The sequence below is a fragment of the Rhineura floridana genome, chromosome 3 (genome assembly GCF_030035675.1).
Source record: "Rhineura floridana isolate rRhiFlo1 chromosome 3, rRhiFlo1.hap2, whole genome shotgun sequence".
Taxonomy (NCBI): domain Eukaryota; kingdom Metazoa; phylum Chordata; class Lepidosauria; order Squamata; family Rhineuridae; genus Rhineura; species Rhineura floridana.
This window is the reverse complement of record NC_084482.1, coordinates 53,526,176-53,542,486: the sequence shown is the minus strand read 5'-3', so window position 1 is coordinate 53,542,486 and position 16,311 is coordinate 53,526,176. Positions and strand designations below refer to the sequence as shown.

The window sequence follows — 16,311 nt, the reverse complement described above, 5'->3', positions numbered from 1 at the left end:
AACATCATAAAACAGACTTTAAAATACATTTAAACAAAACATCTTTAAAAACATTTTTTAAAAGCTTTGAAGACATCTTAAAAAAGAAAAAAAAAAGGTTAAAAACATTAAAAAGCAATTCCAACACAGACGCAGACTGGGATAAGGTCTCAAAAGGCTTGTTGAAAGAGGAAAGTCTTCAATAGGCACCGAAAAGGTAACAGAGATGGTGCCTGTCTAATATTTAAGGGGAGGGAATTCCACAGGGTAGGTGCCGCCACACGAAAGGTCTGTTTCCTATGTTGTGCAGAACGGACCTCCTGATAAGATGGTATCTGCAGGAGGCCCTCACCTGCAGAGCACAGTGATCAACTGGGTATATAAGGGGTATGATGGTCTTTCAGGTATCCCGGTCCAAAGCTGTATAGGGCTTTGTACACCAAAACTAGAACCTTGAACTTGGCCTGGCAGCAAATGGGCAGCCAGTGCAGTTCTTTCAGCAGCGGAGTGACATGTTGGTGATACCCTGCCTCAGTGAGCAGTCTCGCCACCACATTTTGCACCAGCAGCATACCTCAAGGGCAGCCCCACATAGAGCACATTACAGTAATCCAGCATGGAGGTTACCAGTGCGTGGACAAGAGTGGTCAGACTATCCCGTTCCAGAAACGGCCGAAGCTGGTAAAAGGCACTCCTAGCCACTGAGGTCACCTGGGTCTCTAGCAACAAAGATGGATCCAGGAGCACTCCCAGACTGACCTGCTCTTTCAGAGAGAGTATGACCCCATCTAAAGCAGGCAACTGACCAATTATCCGAACTCGGGAACTACCTACCCACAGTGCCTCCATCTTGCTAGGATTCAGACTGAGTTTATTGGCCCTTATCCAGCCCACCACCAAGTCCAGGCAGGGATCCAGGGCTTGCCAGGCCTCTCCCGATTCAGATGTTACAGAGAAACAGAGCTAGGTATCGTCAGCTTACTGCTGACACCTTGCCCCAAATCTCCTGATGACTGCTTCCAAGGGCTTCATATAGATGTTAAACAGCATGGGGGGACAAGAAGGTACCCTGAGGCACCCCACAGCACAACTGCTAGGAGTCCGAAAGACAATCACCCAATGCTATTCTCTGAAAACAACCTTGGAGATAGGATCAGAACCACTGTAAAACAGTGTCTGAGATACCTATCTCACTGAGTCGGCCCAGAAGGATACTATGGTCAATGGTATCAAAAGCCGCTGAGAGATCAAGTAATAGTAACAGGGTCGCACTCCCCCTGTCCTTCTCCCAATAAAGGTCATCCATCAGGGCGACCAAGGCCAATTCAGTCCCATAACCAGGCCTGAACACAGACTGGAACAGGTCAAGATAATGTTTCATCCAAGAGTACTTGCAATTGCTGTGCCACAACCCTCTCAATCACCTTCCCTAAGAAGGGGGCATTTGCGACCGGTTGCTAATTGTCACAGACTAATGGGTCCAGGGGGTGGGCTTTTTCAGAAGCGGTCAGATCACCGCCTCTTTCAGGGCAGCTGGAACTACTCCCTCCCACAATGATGCGTTGACCACTCCCTGGATCCACTCAGTCAAACCCCCTCATTTATACCTGAGATGGGGATACTGAAGAACCCATGAGGCAGATTCCACTGCTTGGAAAAAGTGAAACGGGACAATTTGATAAATGCCTTCAAATTTGGTGCCCTAAAAAGACAGTGATGGGTCAAAAGGCCAAGCAGCAAATGCAGTGGTAGTGGTGGCATCCTCCAGCTTTTTCCTTTCTGACAGCTTTGCCCTTCTGTTTCTCCTCTAGTGAACCATCGAGTCAGTCTCCACACAAGCTGTGTCAGCCTGATGCCATACACTTTAGTCAGACCCTGCAGGCCCGGCCGGCCACGCCCAGTCCTCTTGGTGCCTGCACTTTTGCGGAGGATCCTGGCTGACAAGCTGTGCCTGTCCAAGGCCTTTGAGAAATGTCCAGCAGGTATGTTCTTGGATAGGCTTGATTTGGCTCTTTTGTGGGTACCTTTGGTGGAACTGTGCAGGAAAATTGTTGGATAAGCCACAGGCAAGTGAACAACTTTTTGTGGCTTACCTCACTCAGAGGAGGAGGCAAGTGTCCAGCTGAGCCATAGGAAGCAGGGAGAAGGGGTTGTCTGCCGGTATCCTTCTCCACTTCCCGTCACCATCATTACCTCACTCTAGAACACACTATCTGCCACATCTTGACATCTGTAGCACTTTTGCTTGTCCTTTCCTCTGCCGTCCCAGCTGTATCACCAATTAAGATCTAACAGACGATCCCAGTTTGGAATTGCTCCAAAATAGTCCAGACCTCTGCCATTTTGGATCTTTTGTCATTTTTTTCCTGCTTCTGCAGAGCCTCAGAGTGAACCACAGCTCAGAGATGCCACCCTTGGAAAAAGAGAGATGAATAGCAGTTGTTGTGTTTCCCATCAGGCTCTGGAGGGGCTAATGCAAAAGGTAATTGGCATGCAGGGGGTTGGGGGCAGTAGTGTAGTGGCAGGGTCCCTTCATGATAGTCACAGCCACCACCACCCCTTTTTGCTGCTCGGTTAAGAATGAGATCCTTGTTAATGCCTTCTCCCATAACAACAGACCAGAGCTTGGAAAGCTTATTTTTTAAAACTACAACTCCCATCATCCCCAGCCAGCATGGCCACTGGATAGGGCTGATGGGAGTTGTAGTTCAAAAAAAGTAACTTTTCCAAGCTCTGCAACAGACATTCTTATGAGCCAATCAGCATGAAAGGGAAGAGTGTTAGCTACTGAAACAAGTCTTCTGAGTGACTAGCTCACCTCCTTTCACTCTGGCCCCAATCAGCAGGAAGGAAGCATGTTAGGAGACTCTTCTTAGTGGCCAACACACTCCCCTTTCATGCTGATTGGCTGGTAGGATGCTGGAGACATAGGGATCCTGCTACCCAAAAAGTAAGGGTTCTAAGATCTCTCCCCCAGACCCCGGATGATTAACCCTTGGTTTGGGGATGTGGCACAGGAGTGCAGGGCAGGCACAAGCATCTCTTGTGAGAAACTGGGGTTTGAACTCACTCAAACAGGACTTGAGATATGGATACTAGTCAGTATTGGGCACTGCAATAAACAGGCATGCACACACACACGCACACACGTGAACTTATTACCCTGATCACCTCTAGAATGTGCATGGCTGGCTGGACCTGGGCCTCGAGAGTGTGCAGGAACTTCTGGCTATGGAAATCTATCCCATCATTATCCTGGTCACCATCAATGAAAAGAATGGAAAGAAATTCAGGTAAGAGCGGCTGTTCCAGATGCGAGGCTGTTTTCTACTCAACAGAAGCCAAAGAGGGCAAATCCTTATCCTCTCACTTTATAGTAGGGCAACCCTCTTTCTTTCTGAGCCAGGATTCAAGGTGTATAAAGTTGGTTATGGTGCCTGTTATATGTTTGGTGAGGTATTGAAGGGTACACAGCAAGTCACAGCCTATCATTGTGGCTGGGCTGTGAAATGTGGCCAGGGAAGGAACTGGCAATCCCACCCCATATATATGGTCTGCCTAGTAAACGTCGCAAGACGTCGCCCTAAGAGTCGGAAACAAGGACGACTCGCACTACAAGTGCGGGGACACCTTTACCTTTACCCAAAGAGGAGACTGTCATTTAAGGCAACCTGGAAAAAACATTACATGATTCCACTCTACCCCTGCAAGAGTATTGGACAACAGCTATGCCAATCACCAAAAGAGGCAGGGGAGGTAATTTATTCTCCCACTTAGATAGCCCCTCCAATCTTCTGGTTCAGTCTTGGCCATCCTTTCTGCTGTAACCACCAATTCTCCCTTGCAGTTAATGTGGGAAAACTTGTTCCTCCTCCTCTTCCTGCTGTGCCCATTATGGCCTCTGTCCTTTCCTAGTCTGCATTACATGAAATGGGACTAAGGCTGCAATCCTATCCCCATTTGCCTGGGAGTAAGCCCTATTGAATGCAATGGCTTCTGAGTAGACATGGCTAGGATTGCAGCCTAAGTAGATAAGGCCCAGCCTCTGAGTTGCTGATTCCAGCACCCAAACACTTTGCATTTCAGGAAAGCCCTACAGCGCCTTGGAACAACTGAAGAGCAACTTTTGGACACTGCCCGGAAAGAGGAGGCCCAGCTGGAGACAGTGCCATGCCTCTACGGCACCATCACCCCCGATGCCTGGAGCGACCATGATGCTTTGCTCAGCTGTGTCCGCATGGCCATCGCTGATGAACAGAAGAAGGTGGCGTGGGTGGAAGAAGTGCCTCATTGATCCCTTTGGAAATGGGCAAGCATGCGCCCCGAGTCACATCGTTTGTCTCGGGCCTCGGAAAGACTTGAAGATGCTACAGTTTATCCTGAATTAAGCTCATGAGGGACTGGGGCATGTTCTTAAATCTCCCAGCTATGAAGAATGAGCAACCTGTTTACTGGGTGAACAATTAACTTGTTACACGGTTTGAACTCTCTCATACATATACACACACGCTTCTAAGCTTACTTGGCCTTTTGCCTCCCACCTCTGACTACATCCCAGCTATGTTTGGTGGTGGTGACTAAGCTGAGGCCCATATGCAGTTGTGTGTGAAATGTGTGAGTTCAGGTAAATGGATATTCAACGTTGGTTTTAAAATCCGGAACACTTATTCTTTCTCTTCTCCCTTCACTTCACCTCTCTTGCCTAGCTCCAGTTCCATTCACCCACCAAGTCACACTTTTTGTGGGAGGGTAGTTGGGGCTAACACAATGGCCATGTAATGAATAAGCAGTGCTTAGTGTGCAGGGGTAACTACCGTGTTTTTGCTTAACAGCCAACCCTCGATGGCCATATGTCAATGGTGTGTGTAGCCACCTACACTCTCCCATGCACACACACAGGACGTATGCATCTGTGCAGATCAGTTGAGGAAGAAGAGGGGTTATTGCCCCTTCCATACTAATTAAATGATTCCTCTGATGACTGGGGAGGGGAAGCTCTCCATCCCCACCAGGGAGCACTGGACTATGGTTTAAATCTGTTTGTCCATGTTGTCTTTAGTTCAATTTTTCCCATTTTTTGCCACCGCTGCTAAAATCAGGTATCTGGGGGCAGTAAAAAAATGGTGGAAGGGGGCATGCATCAGACTGTTCTCCAGGGATTAGCCACTCCTGACTGACTTCTCCTTGCAACTATCCTATAACAATTCCACCCCCCCTTTCAATCCATGGATATCTCGTTACACAATTTAGAAATAGACTATGAATGAAAGTACAGGGGCTGAACTCAGTTGGCACAGGACACCCTGGGAAGAAAGTTTGTGGGTTGTTGCAGTGTCCCATGAGCTGAAGCATGTGTTGGAAAGAGAACACTAAAAAAAAGATAAAATTGTCTTAGTCTTACAAAATAATCTTCTACTTCATTTCATTTAAGGGAGAATAGTCATTGCAGTTTGCCTTTTCTATATTAAAATTGAGCAACTGGAATGTTGTTAACCAGCAATTGAGCAAGGATTTGACGATCCTTGGACGAATGTTCCCTTCATAACCATATGTTATCAAAATCTGAAATCCATTTTCAGAAATAGAAGTGCAATCCAGAGTATTAGGCATTCTTCTATTGCATTGAAAATCAATACATTGTTCAACAGAGTTAAAAGCTATGTCACTGATTTTCATGGGACTTTAGACAAGGTTGTTTCTGTGACTTGTACCCAAAAATGTGTATTCTGGATTTTGCTTAACTGAGTATAGATACTAGGTTTTTACAGTGCAATCCTATATAGGCCTATTTGAAAATGAGCCCCATTGATTTCAATGGGACTTGCCTCTAAGTAAGTGGGTAATAAAGGGTGGGGTGCTGTATGATTTTCTCTGCCTGTGCCCTCCAGTCCCCTTCCCCCAAATATATGTGACCATGTGGTCTCTCCTTTAGTGTACTGGGTATCCCAGAGCTGTCTGGCCTTCTGTGAACACCTGCTTCTCAAGAATCTGAGACTATTAATAGACAACAAGGTGTTAATGCCAGAGACTGTAGATACAATATTGTAAACAATTGTATATTCATTCACGTTGTCTCTTACCTGGTTCCCTTCCACTTTGTTAATCAATCATGCAGGTAAAGCATGTTGGATTTTATTTCATTTTGTAAAATAGCATGGTGAGAGATGGCTCTGTTGCTTGAATTTAGAAACTGTATTAAATTAAAATTCTTGTTGGACACTTCCTGTATGTTCCGTGCCACCCACTGCTGTGCACAAAAATGATTCCAAGCCAAATGTCTGTGGAGGCTTCCCGGCTGAAGGGACAAATCCCAGCTGTAGGAGAAACTCAGGAAAGAGCCCTTAGCTATTTGAGTGACTGTTTCTGCTGCAGTTAATGTGGGAAGGAATATTAGCTCAACGAAGTAATCTGTTCACACCCAGAGAATCTAGCATCATGCCTGTCTGCCACTTTGTTCCACAAAGGTTGGCTTTAGCAGTGCTGTTGGATATTCAGCAGGATTCACATAAAAAGTCTGTTCAAACTTACCATTTATAACATGACACAGTTCACTCATTGGCCTGTAGCAGTCTAGAAAGTACATTAGCTTTCCATGCATGTGAAGATTTTGGAATTGGGCCCTTTTAAGTGACTCCCCTGTGTGCAATCCTGAGAAGACTGAACAATGCACTCTCCCACATTTTTGTACTGGCTCCAAGCCTAATCCATTTGCATACATTTTCCCACAAAGGCACTATTTTTGAACAAACTTGTCACAGCCTGGATGGGACCAGCCCATTTCTGTTCTTGCTGTACAACAACTAGTGTGGTGTTGGCCAGAGCATCCACTGGGTAATCCATTAGGCACTTACAGTATTATTCCCCTTGGCAGCAAACACTTTGGAAAGGGGGCTGGCTAAGGTGGTTTATAAATCTGGAGCAAGCAAAAAACAGCCATAGGCACTACTTCCTCTTCTAGAGGAAGCAATCACGCTCTTAGATTTGACTCCAGCTCCTCCCCCAGCTGCAAACTCACCACCAATATTTAGTTCTGCAAACTGCAGCCTTCCCAAGTTACAGCAAAGTGCACTTGAGTTGCAATATATCTTTTCCTACTGCTGCTCTTCTGAATGAGGAAGTAGCAGCCACCACAAAGGGAAAGAGTGAGCGGGGAGGGGAAATCACAGTTCATTATGGAGTGGCCGACACTGGGGGCTAGGCTTATCCTCCAAGACGCCATCAGGCACACACACCCAGGGGTCATCTGTTTCCCACTGCCATTTCCGCAACAGCTCTCGGAGCTCCTCAAGAGCCTGCGCATAGCGGGGGTCAGAAGCCAAGTTGTGGCTCTCGGTAGGGTCAATGCTGTGATCATACAGCTCCCAGCGTTCCCTGTAGTAGTAGCTGTGCAGGGTCTTGTTCCAATGAGTGGGTTGCCCTGCCTGGGTCCTGTTTAGCAGGTCTTGGAATGTGGGCGAAACATAGAAATCTTGGTCGATGGGGAAGGGTGTGCGGTTCTGCAGGTTGTGAATAAAGCGTAGGGCCCCTCGCTGCACAGCCCGCATGGGATAATACATGGTCACCTCATGCAGGCTCTGACTTGCAAACACAGTTGCCCACAGGGGCTCTAGCAACAGGGCTGGTAACAGGGACTTCCCAGTGAGTTGCACCATCCGCTTCCCAAACAGAGTGTAACTGGGATACGGCACAGAGAACCAGTCCAAAATGGTGGGAGTGACGTCTGTAGAGAGAGAGGGGAAAGGAAAAGTGTCACGTGTGTACCTGATTCAGGCGGCAAGGAAGGAGCTAAGTTGGATGCTCCTGGCTCTGGCAGAAAGCCCACTGCCCCTGCCAAAGCAGGGCTGGGGAACCTGTGGCCCTCCAGAGATTGCTGGACTACAACTCCCATCAATCCTACCATTGGTCATGCTGGCTCGGGCTGATGGGAATTGGAGTTAAATGACATTGGGAGGGCCACAGGTTCCCCATGCCTGCTCCAAAAGCTCACTATGCCAAATGCCCCTTCTTTCCCTGTAACCAGATAACCTCCCTTGGTTCCTTCCAGATCTCCAAATTCTAGCCCCAGTTCCACACTGTGCACATATTGTTACTCAGCCAAGTCTTAATGTTACTTAAGGAGGGGGGTAAAGTCGTCATGCCCACACATTTGCACTAGGCACTGCCCCTGGTCTCCCTCTCTTCCTCTGCTTGCTTCTCTTTCCTGTTGCTCATGGGAGAGGGAACAAGACAGCCTGTTCTGCCTAATGCAGGTTGTGGCCTTTGAAACCAGCATGTATCACCAATGAATCAGTGTAGCCGCAGAACAGATGCAAGCAGGTAAGGAAAATTGTGCCTGCTCCACAAATCCAGATGCAAACATCTCTCTGCTTGCGCTCTGCAGAAGCCTTTTGCCTTTTATGAACAGTTTCCCACCAGTGGGGTCTTCAGGACATATCTACATGGTCAGTTCAAAACATGCCATGCTGCATTTTAAGCCTCTGGAAAAGCCTGACAAGTCCCACTTGAAACAGAACAGAGCAATATAAGGTCAACCTGTAACGTTGTTGGGGGAGAGACAGCTGGGGAAGTCCTGCTTCCTCCAATTTCGCTTTAAACAGCAGATGAGAGGGTGAATGCTCAGTGTGCAAATGCTCCCCCACCTCCAAAACAAACACAGGAGTTTAGAAGAAGCATCATCACCAGGCAGCAAGTCCTGCTAAAGTTTCAAGACAAGTTTGAGAGCTTGCTGCTTGAGGTTGCAGGTAAAACTGATGAGAGGCTTCGCAAGTCTGCCTTGAGACTAAAACGTTTTAACTCTCTTAAGGCTCTGAGAGCAAGCATTTGGGGTTAGAATGTGGCAGGGAGATGGGGTGGGGACAAGTTGTCTCTCATCATCAGTGATGCCACAGCCAATTTCCAGTAAGTGTCAAGACACTCTGTAATTAAGTTTTGGACAGGACTACAAATCGCAGCAGCTTTCCTAGCTACAATAAGAATTGCATTTTCCCAAAAATGATATGCTGCATTTTGAGTACTGAGCAAATGCCATATGCCCATTGTGAAGTGCTTCCATCAGGCGAGTTGTCTGGCACCCACACTGCATGAGTGATATCATGCATTTGCTGTATATAAACTGGATGTTTGGAAAGGGTCATAGGAATGTGTATGCCACAATGAAGCTACACTGGGGAAAGGACTGAAAGGCACCAAAAATGCTGCTAGAGTCGGCAGCTGCTGGAAGGGACCTACACATTGCAACCACATTCCTCTCCCGCTCAGAGGGTGAACAGGGGGCAGTGTCCCCTTCCCTCCCTTCAGTGCAAGAGCAGCAGGAGATCCTAGAACAGATGAGTGCAAGAGGGAAACCGTTTCACCGTTGTCTGAGCAGCCCAGGTATTTTCATCACATCTAAATCCCTATCCCCGCCCCAATGTAAATACAGAAGTTCATCTCTCAGCAGTTCTTACCCAGCAGGCTGGCATAGGCACTGCTGACCTGTCCCCAGCGTGCAGGATGCTCAGGGGAGGAGATGAGTAGGGGTTCAGCTGTCCCCGACCAGTACAGGTTAGTTCTGCCACTGGGAAAGGGGATACCGTTGTCTGAAGTGTAGATCACAAGCGTACTGTTGTGGAAGCCAGCACTGCGCAGCTCTTCCAGGACAAGACCAATCCCTGCATGTCCCAGAGAAAGAGAATTAATCATCCTGCACTGAAGGACTGTAGTCTGCTGCACCAATACCTTGTTCAGATGGAAGTGAGGAGGCACCTTCATCCTCATAATTCCTGTCTTAATAGTGAATGGGGTTCACTTCCCCATACATCCAGCAGCCAAAACTAAAAGATAATCCATCTATTCAACATCAGACATTTTCACTCAGTGGGGGTAATCAAGTGTTGATATTGCTAAATCATAAATGCTGAAGATAACCAAGCCTTCATTCCGATGTAATGTGCAGATTCATTTCATGCCTTCCTTCCATGCTTCAGAAACATACTACTGCCATGCTACTTGTTTCTAAAAACAGTAACAGCAAGAAACTTTTTTTTAAAAAAGAGAACTTTAACGTTTCTAGGATTCTAAGAACCACTTAAGCGCATGTGTGTGCCTGGAAGCCACATACACCCTTGTACCGAAGATTTCCATCCACTCCTGCAGAGCAGAACTTAGGTCCTTAAGCTTAAGAGATACCACACTGTATATCAAATGTGCAAAAATGCACCAGGCCCTTGTTAAACATTCCTAAGCTCTCTTTCTACTTCAAGAGCACTGTCACTCAAGCCTTGCCCTCTGCTCCTCCAGGCAGGATTGTTCTGATTCAGTAACAGTCCTACCTTGATCCATGCGCCCAACGGTTGTGTACTGAGCAGCCAGATCTGCACGAGCAGCTGGTGTGTCCTGTACAAAATACGGGACCTTAGAATAGAAAGGAAAAGCAACTGTTTTCAGAAGCCACAGTAGGAAGGAAACCAAGGGAATAAAGGCCAACAAAGCCACCTAGAAATTGTAGTGGACGTGGGAACATCTTGACAAACCTCCCTTCATTCAGCGCAGATGACCTGCTGCACAATGCCTAGATACATGTCTCACCTGCACTTGATCTGGGCTGTAATGCTGAGGTTTCCAGTCTGGGATCCAGCCCATTCCAGTCTCCCCATTGCCAAATTTCTCACAGAAAACTCCATACTGGGGCTGGGAGTGGCCACAGCGGTGAGGATCATGGAAAGCAATGTACAGGAAAAAAGGCCTAAAAGTGGAAAAGGGAGATGTGAATGCACCAACGGCCATTCCATATGCGATGCCCTGACAGAACATGTCCTCCACCATTTTTAGCAGCACATTGGAAGTCTTTTGGCTTTGTTGGGGTCCCTCTTTTTCCTAATCATAGTCCCTAGGCCTGCTCTGCTCCCCTCAGTTTTTCTGCTGCTCCTCAGTGCTGATCTACTATCTTTTGTGAACTAAAAAAAAAAGAGTTTCCCAAGTTCTCCTTTTTGTCCCTCAGGCTTGCAGAGACTTTTCCCTGCAGCAAACATAGGCTCCTCCTGGGAGGAAGGGCAAGATATAAATTTAATAAATAAATAAATAAAAATAACCATGTGACTGACAGATGTGCATCCTTAAATGTCCATGTATGCATGCCTGAGTGACCTGGCTCAATCAGGAAGTCTACGTTGGCAGTGAATCTGCAATGTAATTCCAGGTGATGGGATCTTACTTCTCATCCTGGCTGTGGAGGAATTTCCGAACAAGCAACTTGATTCGAGTGATGTTCCGGCCCACCTGCAGGACAGAGGCATTCTCCTCAGTGTAGGCAAAGTCAAAGGGATAGACAGCCTCTGGCCCAACGTGTTTCTTCCCAATGATTCCTGAAGCAAACAATCACCAACAACCAAGTCAGAGATAAGTATAAGGAAAAGCTAATGGAGCATCTAAACATCTCCCAGTGCTCTGATGCCCTTGGGAACTATTAACCTTTTGGGAGCCAAATAAAATGCAGGGCATATGCACTCTGGACCAATTCCACACAAGGCTACTGGTGTCATTCTGAGCTACTGGCTGCTTCCCTGGAACTGTGGTTTCCTAAAACAGCTTCCTGCCAAGGCTCAGGCTATCCCAATCCAAATGCAGGGATGCAAGTAAATGCAGTTACATAAATGTAGGCTTCATATCAGTTGGGGAGGAATACTTGTGTGCAGCTTGGCTGTGGTCACTTAGTGCTGGGAGACTGTCTTTAAGCACATAAAGAATGCATTCACATGTTCCAGGTCTGATCCTCTGGCAATGAAAACATGGTTGGGGATTAATAATAATAATAAATAATAATAAACTTTATTTCTACCCCGTCCTTTTTCCAATAGGACTCAGAGCGGCTTACAACTAAAAACAACACCATTAAAACATACAGAGTATATTATTAAAAAAGAATTAAACTATGAGAAAAATTAAAACCATAAAATATAGGTTAAAAACAGTGGGCAATTTAAAATAATAAAATCATATAATGTAATCACCAAACCTATGACACTTAATCCTGGTTGTTCTCTATCCCAAATGCCCACTGAAATAAAACAGTCTTTACTTGTCGCCGGAAAGACGGCAAGGAGGGAGCTAATCGTACCTCACTTGGAAGGGAGTTCCACAGCCTAGGGGCGGCCACCGAAAAGGCCCTATCTCGTGTCCGCGTCATATATGCTTGCGAAGGTGTGGGGAACACAAGAAGGGCCTCACCTGAAGATCTCAAATCCCGGACAGGTTCATGTAGGGAGATACGATCTGTCAAATAGTCTGGACCTGAGCCGTATAGGGCTTTGTAGGTCAAAACCAGCACTTTGAATTGTGACCGGAAACAAATTGGCAGCCAGTGGAGCTGTTGTAACAGGGGAGTTGTATGGACCCTATAACCAGCCCCGGTTAGCACTCTGGCTGCAGCTCTTTATACCAATTTAAGTTTCCGAACAGTCTTCAAAGGCAGCCCCACGTAGAGAGCGTTACAGTAGTCTAAGCGGGATGTAACCAAGGCATGCATCACCCTAGTCAGATCAGGTATCTCCAGGAACAGGTGCAGCTGGCGCACCAGTTTTATTTGGGCAAATGTGCTCCTGGATACAGCTGTGGAGACATTCAGTTCAGATTAAACCTTACTTGAAATCTAGCCTCTTCCATATAGGGTGGCTTTATATTTCATACTGAATACATTTTGTGGTACTCAGTGTATAAACTGCTTTTCTCTTCTGGACTGAGCATGATCTAGAACAGGGATGACTGTTCTAGGTCTAGATCCCCTTCCCATGACTGGAGGACAGTCCATGGCAGAAAAATACTGAAGGGGAACTTGGTGGATAAAATAGATAGGATCTATAAGGATCTTCTCTCCCCTTTCTTCATCTATGTAAAATGGTAGAGCTTAGGTTAAAAGTCATCAAGGCACATTATAAACAAGGGATTTACAGCAGCGTAGCTTTTTTAAAAAAATCTTTATTAATTTCCTTATGTTTTATTTTCTTATTAGCTTGCAAAGAAAATGAACCAAATTCTATGGCATGGAGGCTGTCCCTTCTGGATCCACTCCCAAGAGTGGCATCTGGAGCTCCTGCTCTCACTTGCTTACCTGTCCGAATTCCTGCCTGGCTGAGCAGCAGGGGGAGGCTCCGAATGCTATCGAAGGAGTTGAAATGATGTACATCCTGATGCAGCCCATACATCCCATTCTGGTGCTGTAGATAAAAGAGAATCATTCACAATACGAGCAGGACACAGTAGTCAACGGGCAGACAGGTAACCGAGTTCCAGGTCACGGAAAAGGACTGAGCAAGCAGTTTCCTTGCATGGTGTGTTCCCTGTTCCCATCTGGCAAGTGTTACCTGGGGTAGGCCTGTCAGGATGCTGGCCCGGCTCGGAGAGCAGCTACTGACGGAGGTGAAGGCATTCCGGAAGATCAAACTGTGCTGGGCCAAGGCATCTAAATTTGGGGTGCTGATGGCTGTGTTGTTGTACACGCCGCTCTCAAAGCCACCATCGTCAGCTGCCATAGAGAGGTCAGAGGTCAAGCTGTGAGATCAGTATCCCCATTTCAACATCTCTGTCAGCTATGAACATTAGCTATCATCCAGGTAGTTGAGAATAGGACCAAGTTCTGCAGCTCAAGCAGAGCTAACTCATAACCAAGATCCCAGGTTTAAGCCTTTGAAACTGAAATGTTGTGCTGCACTCCAAACTCTGGCAATTTACACAGTGTTTCCACACAACAATTTATTGTGGACGCAGTGCTGCACAAGCATGCAGATTTTGTGCAGCATCCACACAACATTGTCCTCATCAAAGTACCATCCCATTTTTCTCCTTCATTTAACCTGGATTTACTGTTTCAGTGATTTTTTTTTAACTTAATGGATTTTCCACTGAAATGGTAAATCCAGATGAAATGGGAAAATAGTATGGGGCAGCATTTTGAGGAGGATGACATGTGAACACTGCAAAAAAAAAATCCATGCATGTACAGAAGAGTCTTGTGCGGATGTGTTTATAAGCAACATTATCTCCATGTGCTCTAGCAATGGTACTATGCAGTTGGAGTGAAAAAGATAGCACTGGAATCTGAGTCATGCAACAGTTCCGTATGTCAAGATGTTCCATTAAGTCAGCTAGCTGTACATAGGAGGAACTACAGCATATGCAGAAGAAAAAGGGGAAACAAATACCACAAATATCACACCATTGTCTTAATGCTAATCCCACTCTACCAAAGCCTTTAGAGGACATAAGAAGAGCCTGCTGGATCAGGCCAGCGGCCCATCTAGGCCAGCACCCTGTTTTCACAGTGGCCAACAAGATGCCCAGCCCATCCATGGGAAGCCTGCAAGCAGACCTAAGTACAACAGCACTCTCCCCTCCTGTGGTTTCCAGCAACTGGTATTCAGAAGCATACTGCCTCCAAAACCTTTGGCACTCCAGATGTTGCTAGATTACAACTCCCATCATCCCTGGCCATTAGCCATGCTTGCTAGAGCTGATGGGAGTTGTAGTTGAGCAACAGCTGGAGGTCTAAAGGTTTCCTGCACCTGCTTTAGAGTTGGCAGGCATAGGTCCATCCCATTCACTCACTCACACTTCTACCAGCAACAGCTGGAATTCCAAACCTCAGGGTATGATTGCCAAGATCTCTAGATACCTCTACCTCGTAGCCAGTTTAGCAGCTCCTCAGTGTCTGGAAGAACACAGGCCTATAACAGTGGCATGACAAGAGACAGAAACTCGCCCTGCACTGCCTTCTCCACCAGTACATCCTCATGCTAGGAATGGCTGGACCTGTTTAATTCTGTATGTCATACGGCTGTTAACAGCACAGGAGCCCTTCTTGAGGGGAAAGCTGACATGGTCTGAATAGTGCACCAAATGCGACAGCCTTTGCCCTGCCCACCTGCCTGCATTCTCCTGCCTACCCAGAGCCCAGAGAATTACGCGAAGGGAACGGTGGCTGTGAAACAGTCTACTCTTGAGTCGGAAGAGCCGGATAAGGCCCATCACCTCCCCTTTTATCCTCAAAGGAGCCCTTTAGTTTGACTAGGGTTATTTCGAGTGATGTTCACTGGGTGGGTTTCTACGTAGGAGTGGCGATGATGAGGGGAGAGCGTCTAGCCCTTATAGGATTAATCTCTCGGGCCGAGCAACCCAGCTGGGCTCCCGAATCTATTCGCTCACCTACAATAAGTAGCACGTTGCGAGATCGGCTCGGGTCCTTCCTAGCAGCGCCGACCCGCAGAACCAGCAGCAGCAAAGCTGGCGCCCAGCTCTGCGCAGACAGCTGCATGTCAAGCCAGCACCCCGAGCCTCTTCCTCGCCGGGTAAAGAGAAGCTTGTTTCTTCCAAGACGAAACGCCACTGAAAAGGGGCCAGTCGCTGCTTAGCTCCACCTCCGCTTCTCTACCGGATCACATGAGACGTCTCCCAGACCGGATCTAGGCTTTTCAGGCGCTTCAGTGGATTTGCGGGCGACGTTGCGAGTGTGGCTTGCCAAGATGTCTGGGATGAAGAGCTGAGCAGCATCCCCTTGGGAAGGGGTCGTTTTGGTGGCTTTGATTATCGGGAGGAAGTTGTGATCCTGAGGTTTCCTTGTCTGCGTGCCTGGAATAGAATCCAATAATCTTCTTTTATCAGTATGGACGTGTAAGCTCCCCAGTGTTATTTTTGTTTACATCTTAGTTCCCTTCCCTGCCTTGCCTTGTCCCTCCACCTCAAAGAGTCCCAGGTTATTTCTGGCTTTATGAGGCTCCTGTACCTACTGACTGCTTTGGAACATTTGAGCAACTGCTTAGCCCCGGGATCTGATTTTCATGCTGGTTCTTGAATGTGAGAGTGCGGACGGTGTGTTTTTCTTATCACTGCATAGATGTGCTGATAATCCTATATCTGTGATTAGGCAAATGAGGCTTCTTGGTCGGAAAGGTGGGGCTTGCCATGGGTATGCTTGAAGTATACACTTTTGCTAAATATTAGCAACTCAAAGTTAAGATGCTTTTAAATAAATAAATAAATTTAAACAAATCGACAAATATAGTACTATACCCACGCTTGTATGTTAGCAAAAAATGGTTGAGGATTGAAATTAGGGGTATCCTATGTGTCTTACCTAGTAAACATTATTTACTAGTAAATAAGTAAACATTATTTACTTTCAAAACTTATGCACAAATTTTCTGTTAAAACCATACATAATATGGTATACAACATCTACAGTAGAAGCATATGTGTGTGCCTATTCAGAAATAAGTCCTACATTCAGAGGGGTTTATTTGCAAGTCAATGTGCCTACAGTAGCCACCTGAATCATAAAAACAGTTTGAGCAATCATAATAAAAT

The 16,311-nt window shown here is 46.6% G+C and overlaps 3 protein-coding genes across 7 annotated transcripts in view; 2 read left to right on the top strand and 1 right to left on the bottom strand.

Annotated features, from left to right (window-relative positions):
* Window positions 1–6,282, top strand: part of CARD14 (caspase recruitment domain family member 14) — a 32,000-nt gene extending 25,718 nt beyond the window's left edge. For all 3 annotated transcript variants that reach the window (XM_061615796.1, XM_061615794.1, XM_061615797.1), the window contains exons 18-21: window positions 1,791–1,961; window positions 2,358–2,461; window positions 3,157–3,272; window positions 4,066–6,282. In XM_061615796.1, coding sequence (XP_061471780.1) covers window positions 1,791–1,961; window positions 2,358–2,461; window positions 3,157–3,272; window positions 4,066–4,273 — 599 coding nt within the window. In that variant the 3' untranslated portion in view covers window positions 4,274–6,282. The remainder of the gene's footprint in view (window positions 1–1,790; window positions 1,962–2,357; window positions 2,462–3,156; window positions 3,273–4,065) is intronic.
* SGSH (N-sulfoglucosamine sulfohydrolase) lies at window positions 52–15,400 on the bottom strand. 3 transcript variants are annotated; one of them, XM_061615803.1, is made up of 10 exons: window positions 15,154–15,400; window positions 13,317–13,477; window positions 13,064–13,169; window positions 11,171–11,321; window positions 10,546–10,702; window positions 10,290–10,371; window positions 9,426–9,629; window positions 6,060–7,699; window positions 3,151–3,234; window positions 62–2,392 (listed from the first exon to the last, which is right to left on the bottom strand). In XM_061615803.1, the coding sequence occupies exons 1-8, from the start codon at window positions 15,260–15,262 to the stop codon at window positions 7,140–7,142; spliced, it is 1,530 nt and encodes a 509-aa protein (XP_061471787.1). In that variant the 5' UTR covers window positions 15,263–15,400; the 3' UTR covers window positions 62–2,392; window positions 3,151–3,234; window positions 6,060–7,139. The 3 variants fall into 3 exon arrangements, with proteins under 3 accessions (XP_061471786.1, XP_061471785.1, XP_061471787.1); XM_061615802.1 differs by having other exon boundaries at window positions 52–2,392; window positions 3,142–7,699; XM_061615801.1 differs by having other exon boundaries at window positions 53–2,392; window positions 3,151–7,699.
* SLC26A11 (solute carrier family 26 member 11) overlaps window positions 15,183–16,311 on the top strand; it is a 29,673-nt gene continuing 28,544 nt past the window's right edge. Inside the window, exon 1 of the mRNA XM_061615800.1 lies at window positions 15,183–15,618. The gene's annotated coding sequence lies outside the window, so the exon portion shown is untranslated. The remainder of the gene's footprint in view (window positions 15,619–16,311) is intronic.

Excerpts from the sequence above, each read along its gene's own strand:
- SGSH (XM_061615802.1), bottom strand. The coding sequence starts at position 15,262 with ATGCAGCTGTCTGCGCAGAGCTGGGCGCCAGCTTTGCTGCTGCTGGTT. Across the intron at positions 13,478-15,153 it reads CAACGTGCTACTTATTGTAG|CTGACGATGGTGGCTTTGAG; the intron begins GTGAGCGAATAG and ends TCTCTATGGCAG. Across the intron at positions 9,630-10,289 it reads CGTTGGGCGCATGGATCAAG|GGATTGGTCTTGTCCTGGAA; the intron begins GTAGGACTGTTA and ends TGGGACATGCAG.